This window comes from Mus pahari, chromosome 15, assembly GCF_900095145.1.
Source record: "Mus pahari chromosome 15, PAHARI_EIJ_v1.1, whole genome shotgun sequence".
In the NCBI taxonomy this organism is placed as follows: domain Eukaryota; kingdom Metazoa; phylum Chordata; class Mammalia; order Rodentia; family Muridae; genus Mus; species Mus pahari.
The window spans coordinates 27,377,032-27,389,872 of NC_034604.1; the positions used below are offsets into that span (position 1 = coordinate 27,377,032).

At 47.2% G+C, this 12,841-nt stretch overlaps 1 protein-coding gene across 3 annotated transcripts in view; it reads right to left on the minus strand.

The window, feature by feature from the left end:
• Proc (protein C, inactivator of coagulation factors Va and VIIIa) overlaps positions 1-11,615 on the minus strand; it is a 16,892-nt gene extending 5,277 nt beyond the window's left edge. Inside the window, exons 1-7 of one of the 3 annotated variants that reach the window (XM_021214899.1) lie at positions 11,539-11,615; positions 10,968-11,031; positions 9,205-9,295; positions 8,195-8,358; positions 6,932-6,956; positions 6,676-6,813; positions 6,447-6,581 (exon numbers count right to left, since the gene is read on the minus strand). In XM_021214899.1, coding sequence (XP_021070558.1) covers positions 6,447-6,581; positions 6,676-6,813; positions 6,932-6,956; positions 8,195-8,358; positions 9,205-9,295; positions 10,968-10,973 — 559 coding nt within the window. In that variant the 5' untranslated portion in view covers positions 10,974-11,031; positions 11,539-11,615. The remainder of the gene's footprint in view (positions 1-6,446; positions 6,582-6,675; positions 6,814-6,931; positions 6,957-8,194; positions 8,359-9,204; positions 9,296-10,967; positions 11,032-11,538) is intronic. The other 2 variants (XM_021214898.1, XM_021214901.1) reach the window with 2 other exon arrangements.
• Between the last annotated feature and the right edge of the window lie 1,226 nt (positions 11,616-12,841).

Consider the following 12,841-nt stretch of genomic DNA (forward strand, 5'->3'; position numbering starts at 1 on the left):
GGAGGCAGAGGCAGGTGGATTTCTGAGTTCGAGGCCAGCCTGGTCTACAAAATGAGTTTCAGGATAGCCAGGGGGTATACAGAGAAACCCTGTCTCGAAAAACCAAGAAGAAGAAGAAGAAGAAGAAGAAGAAGAAGAAGAAGAAGAAGAAGAAGAAGAAGAAGAAGAAGAAGAAGAAGAAGAAGAAGTCGTCATTGGACCCTCTGGAACTGGAATTAAGGACATTTGTGAGCCGACATATAGGTGCTGGGAATCAAATCAGCCTCCTCTTCAAGAACAGGAAATACTCTCAACTCTGAGCCATCTTACTCACCAGTCCCAAAAGTGTGTGTGTGTGTGTGTGTGTGTGTGTGTGTGTGTGTGTACAGTAGCACAATCATGTAGAAGCCAAGATCAATGTTGAGCAATGCTGAATGTCTTTCTTGTTGTTTCTACACCTTATTTTTGAGACAACCTCTCACTGAGTACAGAGCTTGTTTGGCCAGTGAATCCCACTGTCTCTGCCCTCCCCCTCAGCACACTGAGGTTGCAGGCACACACAACCATGTTGGCTTGTATGCAGATGCTGTGTGTGGGGGGGTCCTTGGTCTTGACTGTAAGCTCTTTACAAACCGAGCTGTCTCCAGCTCTGGCGGATTCTTGGAAAGCGTCATGTTGAAGCCTCTCTTCCTGTAGCAGTGGGCACATCATGGAAATCCGGGGGCCGGTGACCTGTAAGGTCTGCTCCCGTAAGTGCTGAATGCTAGTTGGGCATCTCTGCTAGTGAGGCAGTGGATCAACAGCAGCAGGGCAAGCAAGGAATAGCAGAATGGAGAGGAGCCAGCAGCAGCAAAATGCCAGAAGCCGGCCAGAGGGTAGACGTCGTAACTGACCTGGCACACTGAGAAGCAAAAGTCTCCCAGCAGCAGCGTGCCCAGAAACCAGGATTGCACACACAGTGACCTTCAGGCGTCCTTCGTTGCCCTGGGGTGAGGGCAGTACAGATATGACTGCACGTGGGGCACGGTGTGAGCTGACAATGGAGGTTGGGAGAGCCCTCCTCATAGCTTCACTCCCCCTCTTCTCACCCATCGAGACCTATCCCTACAGAAGGTGAACCAGAGACTTTGAACAAGTGATGACAGACAGCTCTATAGCAAAGAGTGGCATGGCTAGAGGCCCACGGGACTGTAGGCTGCAGAGAAGGCAGCTCCTCATCCCATCCTGCTCGTGTGTGCGAGAAGGGAACTGAGAGCATCCGCCAGTCTCGGAGGTGTGCTTCCCTCCCCCCACCTAGGTGGTGAGACCTAAAGATCTGAACCAAGTTTCTGTCAGTAACTCTGGGCTTTGGGAAAGCCCGTAGGCAGGCAGGCCTGCGGGAACTTCTTGAAACTTGATGTAGATATACAATCAGTTTGAAATGCAAAGTTTGGGGCATGGAGGAATGGTTTAGCATTTGGAAGCACTGATTGTTCCGCTAGAGGACCCAGGTTCAATTCCCAGCAACCACATGGCAGCTCACAACTGTCAGTAACTCCAGTTCCGGGGGATCCATGTCAATGGGCATGCGTGTGGGTAAAATACCTATGCACATAAAACAAAATAAAATAAAATAAAAATTAAAAAAAAAAACCTGGGAAGTTTAAAAGTGTATTTCTGTATAGGGTTTAGAAGATAACATAAAATAGCTCCCTGCGAGAATTCAAAGTCAGTGCCGGCGACACAGCTCAGTCGGTAGAGGCTTGCCTGGCATTCTTAAAGCACCAAACAAATCTGGTGTTCAGGCTCATAGTCCCAGGACTCGGAGTAAGAGGATAAGAAAATCTGACATCCCCAGCAACACAATGAGTTCAAAGCCAGCTTGGGGTATGTGAGACTGTTTAAAACAAGCAAAAACAAACAAATAAACAAGTCAGACATAGAAAATAAAAGAGTCGATAAGCATGAATATTATAAGAGGTCCAGAAAGAAACAGCAAAGAAGAACACTGGGAAGTGTCAACAGAATAATCTCAGGATGGAGAGAAGCAGGCAGGTGAAGAGAAGCAGGCAGGTGAAGAGAAGCAGGCAGGTGATCTTTGGATCTTCAATCTCTCTCCTCCGCTCCAAATCCAGTTCCCCAGTCTCATCCACATATCTGTAGCAAACCACTGGTTATGGTTTCCCCTTGCTCCCAGCCCTATTTCCAGAAGATCACAAAAATCTTCTCCCACAGGCTTCCTCACCACCCCATCCTGTTGTCTCAGCCTCCAGGGCACTCTCCCTGAACTCCCAGTGGCCACACCCAGCAGGATCCCAAAAGTGCTCACCACCAGACAACCGTAGCTGCCATACTCTCTTAAGAACCAGAAAGGGCAACAGAAACCAAGGAAGAGACCACCATCCTCACCTCAAATTATGATCTTTCCAAGCCCTTGTGTGTAGACACCAGTGTGAAAACACAACTGATAACAGCCAGGACAGTATGTCTCCAGTAAAGCCCAGCCGCCTACTGCAGCAGGCCCTGAGCAATGCACTATAGCAAGGGTCTTCAAAACAGCCTTTTATGAATATATTATAGATACTTACAGAGGAAATGAATAAATCCCTTAAGGAAATCTATGAGACCAAAAACAGTGGGATGAGAGGAAGAAAACACTTCAAGATTTAGATGTGCAAAAGGAATCAATAAAGAAAACCCACGCAGAGAAAACTGAAAATGAAAAACTCCAACAGGAACCTCAGAGGCAAGCCTCACCAACAGAGTACAAGAGATGGAAGACAGAATCACGATAAAGACAAGATAGAAGAAGTGGGCACCTCAGTCAAATAATATATATATATATATATATATATATATATATATATATATATATGCAAAACTTTCAAGAAATCTGGGACACAATGAACAGACCAAATCTAAGAATACCAGGAATAAGAGGAAGGAGAAGAAACAGGCCAAAGACACGGAAACTATTTTTAACAAAATCATAGAAGAAATCATCCTAACACAAAGAAGGTGTCTATCCAGGTACAAGAAGCGTAAAGAACACCAAATAGCCTGAACCACAGAACGATTTCCCCTCAGCACAGAGTAAACCAAACTAATAAACACACATAGCAACAACAAAAACAACAACAAATCTTACAAGTTGGAAAGGAAAGGACCAAGTAACATAGAAAGGGAAACCCTATTAAATAACACCTGGCTTTTCCATGGATTCTCTGAAAGCAAGAAGGGCCTGAATGGATGTTCCATAAACTCTAAGAGACCACAGATGCCAGCCCAGACTTTTATACCTAGCAAAACTTTCAATCACACTAGGTGAGAAAAGAGAGACAAAAATGGTTGCTAGTTAGATCGGATGGCTGATTATAGAAGAATACAAACAGATCGATATTTAACGCTTACTATGCAACTGAACTACGAGTGGATCAAAGACCTTAACATAAAATATGATACTCTGAACCTGATAGAAGAGAAGGTGGGGAATAGCCTTGAATTCATTTGTACAGGCAAAGACTTTCTGAATAGAGCATCAATAGCACAGGCACTAAGATCAACATTAATAAATGGGACTCCATGAAACTGAAAAGTTTCTGCATGGCAAAGGGCACCATTATTCAGTCAAAGAATAGGAAAAGATTTTCTAACTACACATCTGCTAGAGGGCTGCTAGTTAAAACATGTAAAGAACTAAAAAAAATAAATAAAACTGGATATCAAGAAAAAAAATAACCCAATTTACAAATGGGGTATGTATTGAAACAGAATTCTCTAAAGTAGAAATACAAATGGCTGAGAAGCACTTAAAGAAATTGTCAACATCCTTAGTCATCAGGGAAATGCAAATCTAAACTACTCTGAAATTTCATCTTAGGCTAATCAGAATGTCCAAGATCAATGAAACAAATGGCAGTTCATACTGTTGAGGATGTGGAGTAAGGGGGGCACTCATCCATTGCTGGTGGGAGTGCAAACTTGTTCAGTCACTATGGAAATCACTGTGGCGGTTTCTTAGGAAGATGGGAATTGATCTACCTCAAGATCCAGCTATTCCACTCTTGGGCCTATACCCCAGGACACTGCAGCCTACCACAGAGACACTTGCTCGGCAGCATTCATTGCTGCTCTGTTCGTCAGGTTGTTGCCAGAACTGGAAACAGCCGAGCTGTTTGCCAGTGGATAATGGAACTGGCAGAGTAATAGATGGAGCTAGAAAAATTCATCCTGAGTGAGGTAGCCCAGACCCAGAAAAACAAATATGCTATGTAATCTCTTAAATGTGGATGATAGCTGCTAAATCATTGACAAGCAAGCCGCAATCACTATAACCACAGAGGTTAGGTAGAGAGTAAGGGACTACAGGGAGTGAAGATCTCCCTAGGAAAGGGGAATAGGATAGACAGTTATGGGTGGACTGGGGAGGGCCAAATGGAATGGAGGGAGGGGATGTGGTGGGGGAGAGCTAAACTCAGGGCCATTTGAGGGGCTGTACAGAAACCTAACACAGTAGAAGTTTCCTATAGTATATACGTATATGAAGGCAATCTAAATGAAATCACCAAATAATAAGGGAAACAGGAGCCCAACTCTCTTGTCACCAAAGTAACTTTCCAGTACCAGGAATGGGTTACAACCAGTTGAGCTCTTTGCCAAAGGCCCATTCCATGAGACAGAACCCTTACCCAATGTTGCCCTTGCAAGGCCAAAAACCTGAGACTGGATAGGCTAGGAACCTAGGGGAAAACCAAATACTACTCTTCTGCTAAAGGAACACAGTAATAAAACGACTCCTAATGACGTCCTGCTATACCCATAGATCAGCGCCTTGCTTAGCTGTCATCAGAGAAGCTTCCTCCTGCAGCAGAGGAGACAAACAGAGAAACCAACAGTCAGACAACATACAGAGAATGACCTTGGCGTACCCAGTCCTCCAGTGGATGTCTCCGTCAAATCCCCTCGGGGTTCAGGGGACTCTGCAGAAGAGGAGACAGAAGGAGCTTAAGAGCCAAAGGGGATGGAGGACACCAAGGTATAAAGGCCGAGACACGACATATGAGCTCACAGAGACTGTGGTGACGGCATGGGTCTGTCCCAGCTGGGTAAAGAAGACACACACACCATTCCTAGCCCAGAAGCTATCTCCTGTTGATAGCCACTTATGAATGAAACATGAGTTCTCCCTAAGGGATTGTCCTGGGAAGACAACCTACTTCTAAGGCTTGGCCCCATGCCCGAGCAGTAGATGGCCAACATAAATTGAAGAGTCAAGATCATCTTTGTTAGGTCTTTCATTATGTTGTCAGGGCTTTTGTTGTTGGTTGTCTGCATGTGCACATTGGCTTCCAGTTTGGGGATTTTATGGAATTCCCGTGTGTGAAGATGTCTCTGCATCTATGTGCATTTCCCATGACTTTCTCTCTCTTTATTATTTTCTGCTTTGTCATATTTTGGTTTTTAAAATTTATCTTATTTTATTTTAGTATTCCTTAGATACCTGTTTTCTAAGGAGAGACACAAACTGTGTCAATCCAGATGGGAGAGTAGGTGGGGATGAACTGAGAGGAGGAGGGGAGGAGAGACTGTAATCAGAATATGTTGTGTGAAAACAGGCCATTTTTTAAAAAAAAACAGGTTATACACATTTTACACAGATTATATGTACAATATTTTTAATTTAAAACTCTTAATATTTAAGTTCTAATCAATATAGCACTTTACTAAAGTTTTAAAGGGGAAAAATCTACTTTCGGTAAAAGAAAATAAATCTTAAAATGTTCCAAGAACCAAGCCTGGTGACACAGGCCTGTTGTAATCCTTGGTAGTGGGGAGGCTGAGGCAGGAGGATGACAAATTCAAAGCCTGCTTGGACTACAGAGTTGGTTAAGACCAATCTGGGTGACTTAATTGAAACCTTGTCTCAAACCAGAAAAGGAGGACAAAGGAGAGTAGAAAGATGACCACAGCTGGAAAGAACATCTGCTTAGTATGTGGCCACGCCCTAGGTTCAACCTCTAGTATTGAAACAAAAGAAGTCCAAAGGTTGACAAGAGCCATGGCCAGGAAATCACACTGAGCACCATCCAAGACCTGTGAAATCCTGACTTAAACTGCACGTTAGTAAATTCATTCCAAATAAAAACTCAAGGAAAATCTTAAAAAACCACAGTTCTGTGAGGAAGTAATACATCCGGGAGGATAGACCGAGGAAGACACTGATGACTTAGTTCCTAGGTTAGCTCAGTGTGTGTGTGTGTGTGTGTGTGTGTGTGTGTGTGCGTGACACTGATGACTTAGTTCCTAGGTTAGCGAGGGGATGGTAGAGGCAGAGAGACAGACAGACACAGAGACAGATAAGCAGTTGTGCTCCCGGGTATGTCTATGGGTGCCTGAAGACTGACAGCACCTATAAGGTCCGGGAAAGGTGTGGTATGTCCACCTGTCTTGGGTCCCCAAGATGTGCTTGCTCTCCCGCCTTGACTCACCAATGGACTTGCAGTGCATGTGGTCATCTGCCAGCTCATAGCCCGGGGCACAAGCGCAGCGCCTCCCATTGCTCTCCTCCAGGCAGTAGTGCAAGCAGCCACCATTGTTCACTCGACAGTCCTGGAAACGCAGCTCTGCGAGACAGGAGAGTGCAGACAGCTCGTGGTGGCCCTACCGGTCCAGATTCCCCACTCAGCCCACTTTGCTGCCTCGCTGAGGTCCTCTCACCCTGCTGACAGAACTTGCCCTCCCAGCCCTTATCGCAGCTGCAGCTGAAGCTGCTCATGCCGTCGATGCATGTGCCATGCCCGCAGCATGGGCTGTCGCATTGGTGGTCCAAGGGCGGAGCCGAGCACTGGTCACCGTCTGCAAAAGACAGCAGGATGGGGCAGGAGAAGATGTGGATGCCTTCATTTTCCTCCCCAACCTCCACTGACCCTGGATAAGCTTGAACTACCTATCCAGGTGCTTAGAGCTCACTCACCGAAGTACTTGATCCAGAAGGCCAGCTGTCGGGGGAGAGAGGGTAGAGCGTCAGGGCCCAGCCTGGCTAGCTAGGGGAAGCCCACAAGGTATTCCCTCCTCCTGAATATGAGGTGTCTAGGAGTGGGGAGGGCTTCCAGACAAACGTCTGTCGTAGTGCTCCTTGCTGCCCACTCCGCAACACCCCTTTCCACGCAGCTCTGCCCACGGGGTCATCTACCCTCAAAGCAGCGTCCTCTGCGGAAAGCACCTAAATCCCTCACAGGCTATTCTGCCTCCTTCAGCCCTATCATCCCCCTCCTGGAAACTAACTGAGGCCCAGAGTGCCCCATGGAGACAAACACTAAAGAGGGATGGAGAGATGCTTCAGCCTTAAGAGCACTGGCTGTTCTGAGGTCCTGAGTTCAGTTCCCAGCACCAACCACATGGTGGCTCACAACCACCTGTAATGGGATCTGATGCCTTCTTTTGGAATGCAGGTGAACATGCAGGTAGAAGACTCATACATCAATTTTTTTTTTTTTTTTTTTTGAGACAGGGTTTCTCTGTATAGTCCAGGCTGTCCTGGAACTCACTCTGTAGACCAGGCTGGCCTTGAACTCAGAAATTCGCCTGTCTCTGCCTCCCAAGTGCTGGGATTAAAGGCATGTGCCACCACTGCCTGGCTAAAATAAAATTTTAAAAAATGTTTACCTATCTTTTAAATTTTTCATTTCATTTCATTTCATTTCATTTCATTTATTTATTTATTTATTTATTTAATGCTTATGAATACACTGTTGCTGTCTTCAGACACACCAGAAGAAGGCAACAGATCCCATTACAGGTGGTTGTGAGCCACCATGTGGTTGCTAAGAATAGAATTCAGGACCTCTGGAAGAACAGTCAGTGCTCTTTACCTGTGAGCCATCTCTCCAGCCCCATAAAATACATTTTTTAAAAAGTATTTTTTTGAAAAGGGTTTTGATCACCCCTCCCCCAAACATAAGATGTAGGTCAGTGTGAAGGGGAGAAAGATCACCTGATCACAGGGAGGGAGGGACAGAGACAGGCAGTAGTGGCCACTGGAGGGCTGCCCAGACTCTCTCTTCCTGGTTCAGTTCCCCTGTGCCCTGATCAAGCCCTTAAACAAGATCAGCACCCACATGACAAACAAGCTCTTATGACTCCAAAAAGGACCTCAATGGCAGTAGCCATGCCTACTGCTCCTCTAGGTCCCATCCAGCTACCAGCCCACCCTCTGCACCTAGCCTTGTGACCTTACTGTTTCTTCCACATTTTGGAAAATCTCCTGAGCCTCCTCGAAGTCACAGATCTCCTCCATACACTCCCGTTCCAGGCTGCCTGGCCGCATCTCCTCCAGGAAGCTGTTGGCACGTCTGACCCGAAGTACCTGGTGGGCGTGCTCGCTGCTGGAGAACACTGGGTCTGGTTTGGGATGGGAGTCAATGTGGTAGAGGGACCCAAGAGGGGCCGAGAGGGATCAGGAGAACCCAGCCAGAGAGAACCTGGGAAGGACTCAGCCCGATCTCTCCTGTCTTATTCTAATTCCCAGGAGGTATGCTGGGACCTGCTTTTATGCTCTGGTCCCAGGTCCCCCCGGGAGAACAGCAGTTTGGATCTTGCAGAGTATGAGCTCTGAAACAGATAGACAGACTTCCTTTCAGGACATGCCTAGTATACCCAACATGGTGTCTTTGTGCAGAACGAAGTGCTTAGGGGCAACGCCGGAGCCTGCTGCTGCATTCAAACTGCAAAGTCATATGTGCGTGAAAATAGCCTTGCATAATGTTGTCTAATAATACATAAACAGCAATGAAAGAATAAGACTGCTAAACGGAATCTATCTTCCATCTCTCCCAGCGTAGCTGAGCGAGCCCTTCCTGCCTCACCTTCATTTCCCACGGCCTCTATTATTTAGTCCCCATCTCTTCCCCTCCATCAGGGGAAGAACAGGTGGAGAACAGAAAGATATCACTCGGTGTCTCCAAGGCTCTCAGAGACATCTGTCAGGTAGGAAAACAGCTAAGAGGGAAGGGCCGAGTCAGAAGGTGCGTTAGGGGCTTTAGAGGTGAGCATAGAGGAAGGGCTAAGGCAGCAGAGAGCTGGTGGGCGGGGCAGACTAGAAAGGGGCTTGGTAGGTAGATAGGGCAATAAAGAAGAACACAGTTCAAGAGGTAGCGGGGACAGCTCTAGAGAGGTCATTTGTGCCTGTGCCTTGGAAAGCCCCGTGGAGGCTCTGGGGGTCTTGCAATGAGGCGGAGACAGACTTACCGGGATGGGCTAGTATGCTAGAAATTCCCCAGGTGATCATGAGCAGCAGGAAGACTCTGAATTGCCACATCTTGGAGCTGCTGACACCTGTCTGAGGAGAACTTCTAAGCTCCAAGGATACACACAGCTGAGCTGCTCCCCCCCCCCCACACACACAGTTCCTCCCAAAGTAGAATGAAACAGCCATCCCTGAGCAGGGGCGAGAGCTTAGTCAATAAAGCCCTTTCTTTGCATCCTTTAAGACTTAAGAATGATCCCCAGAACCCATAGAAAGTTAAAACAGAAATCTAGGTGTCTGAGGCATGTTCTTGTAATCCCAGGACCGGGGAGGCAGAGAGATAAGCAGATCCCGTGGATTGCTGGCTGGCCAGCCACAATAGCCTGCTTGACCAGCTCCAGATGACGAGCTCTAGCTCCAGGCCATCCGGAGGCCCTGTCTCAAAAGCAAAGTAAATAGCTCCTAAAGAAAATGTCTGAGGTTGATCTCTTACACACACACACACACACACACACACACACACACACACACACACACAGCAAGCAAGAAAGGAAGGGAGTAAAGGACATGTTTGTGTGCTCGTTGTCTGTGTGGAAGCTGGGTCTGGGAGTGGGGTTCATGGTCCACAGACAGTCTCGTGGCCTTTAGAGCTAGGCTTACTCTAGGTACCTGAAAGCAAAAAAAAAAAGTCATTGCCTGGGGCAAATTCCATTTCCTACTGGAGGGAGAGAGAGAGAGAGAGAGAGAGAGAGAGAGAGAGAGAGAGAGAGAGAGAGAGAGATATTTAACAAGATGTTTACCTGCTCCATGCCTCAGTTCTCATAAAGAGTTGTTGGAAGGGCAGGAGAGATGGCTCAGTGGTTAAGAGCACTGAGTGCTCTTCCAGAGGTCTTGAGTTCAAATCCCAACAGCCACATGGTGGCTCATAGCCATCTGTAATGGGATCTGATGCCCTTTTCTGGTGTGTCTGAAGAGAGCAATAGTGTATTCATATACATAAAATAAATAAATAAATCTTTAAAAAAACAGAGTGAGAGAGAGAGAGATTCCCAAAGCCTTAAAATAAAGAGTTGTTGGAAAACAAATCATAACCCACATGAAGCTCTTTCTTGTGTGCACAGATTTGTGCACATATGTTGACCAGGGATAATCCGACTGACTGTCCTTTGTCCTTCCCCAGTCATTGTCTGCATTTTTTTTTCCCTTCAGGTTTTGTTTTGTTTTTCTTTTTTTGTTTTTGGGTTTTTTTTTGTTTGTTTTTGTTTTTTTTTGGGGGGGGGGATGGCCTTGGCTACTTTTTGGCTATCCTGGAACTTCTATGTAGACCAAGCTGGTCTTAAACTCACAGGGATCCACCTGCCTCTGCCTCCTGAGTACTAGATCTAAAGGGTGTGATATCATGCCTGGCTTCCACCTTAATTTTTGGGACAAGGTCTCTCACTGCCTGGAACTCATCACATAGGCTGGCCGGCCAGCAAGCCCAAGGGATTCACTTGTTTCTGCTCTCTAGCACTAGTGTTGTGTGTGCCGCCACACATGCTCCAAACAAGCAAGCAAGCAAGCAAGCAAACAAACAAACAAACAACAAGTACAGGATACTGGAGGGTTGCAGATCAGTAGGGGAGAACATACTTGGCATGTTTAAGATTCTGGGTCCAATCCCAAACACCAGAAAACACACACACACACACATACACACACACACACACACACACACACACCCTTATCAGTCACTGTTACAAGAGGCAGGCATTAATATTCTCACCTCCATTTCATGGGAAGGGACTCAAAGGCTTGGAGGAGATACGAGGCTTGTCACAAGCCTACACCTAAGAGGAGGGCAGAGTTTGGCTTCAAGGCCAAGCCTATGTGGCCCTAACTCTGGAACCTTAACCCCTGCCCCCAACCAGTGGTCAACCCATAAGGCCTCTAGTGTCCTCCAGACCGGGTGGGCAGGCCCGCCTATCCCAGCTGCACAGCCCCTCCTGGTCTCACTCTCTGGTTTTGTTGGCTTCTGGAATAGTATAGTCCACCTTAGAGATCAGGGCAGAGGGAAGTAGTGGGGTTCTGGGTTTCAAGGCGGCTCTGAGGATGGTTCTAGACCATATCCTTGGCTGCGGTCTACTTGATCCACAAAATCTCACACGTCGAGAGGGTCACCTGGATTGTAGGGAACCCATGCCTTGGTCTAGATAGAGTTTGGGCCCTCGTTTTCCTTGGCCCCACGCTTCGGTCTGCCTGGAGAACCTTAGCTCAAGGACCTTCCTCCCACTGGGACTTTCCACCCCACCCCTTCCTCCACAGTCCTTCACAGTCTTGCCTTGAGGGGGACTTACAGGCGTGAGCCAAGGAGAAACTGCAATTTCGTCCGGATACCGCCATGTCAGTCTGGGAGTCAGGTTAATCCATAACCACAAATATTTGCTTAGCCCTTGGTGCCGAACCTCCCTCTCCCCCAGATAAACAAACAAGAGGTTTTCTGGTTCCAGCTCTGGAAGGCTCCATGTGCTCAATACTCACCTCTGCCTACCAAAGGAGTTATCTATCAGAAAGGGAGGGAGAAAGAGAGGGTCGAGCGTGTTCAAATTTATTGGCAAATGTGGTCTCATTTTAGCCCGCAGTGACTGAGGGATGGGAACCTTAAAAGAAAACAAACACGAAAACAACAGCAACCACAAACAGATATAGCTTGTTCGTGGGTTGCACACTCGAAAATAATTACATACATCACCAATCTAGGATGCCATCAGTGATAAGATGTCCCCTCTATTTGACAGGAGGGGACTCAGAAGTCTTCCTTACTTGTCCAGATTGATGGCGTTGGTGGGAGGCAGGCCTGTACTAGAACAGGCTTCTGACTCAGCTGGCCACTTTGTGAGCCAACGAGAGAAAGGAGTGACTCGGGAAAACTGCCAGAAGCTCGCGACTGAGAAGTCTGGAAAAGAGCGCTGCAGATGCTGCGTTTTGCAAGCTGCCAGGGTTCCCTAAGCGCCTTCCTTCCTTCGTTGTGACTAGCTGTCGCAGGGAAACTCCCATCTTTTCCCTGCCCTAATGCTCTTGCTGACCTTGCTGCTCCACAAAGTCCTCGCTCAGAATGGGGGAGCTTGGCTCCAAGGGGTTCATTTAACTTGGGCCCGGGAGGATAGTCTTTGACCCAGGGAGCCAATTAGATTTTTCCATCTTGGTACCGAGGAATAAGATCTTAGTAAACTGATTAGGTGTGCGGCTGTATTTAGAAAACTGAAGGGGGAAGAGAGGTGACACAGACACCCGAGTGTTCCTCCCCACCACCACTGGAGGTAAGGTGGGAGGCTCCCAAGACAGGAAGTAGGAAAGTACTGAGATGGGCGGTGAGATGGAGTGTGAGGTACTCAGAAATAAACTTGTGGGAAGCGAAGAGCCAGTAGCTGTCTGCAAGCGACTGTGGTGGCTGCCTAGAAAAGGGGCACCGAGTTCCTGGTCACTCAGGCATTAAAGGCCAAATGCCATACAAGCATCTGCTTGTGCACTCTGGAGAACTTTTTTTGTTTCTATGCAACGGCTCTACCCAACTTTTCAGGAACTTGTGAAATAAGCGCTTGCTTGTTGCAAGTGTTCTTGCTCCAGATGTGACCCCCTACAAGTCAGCAGCCGCCTTTT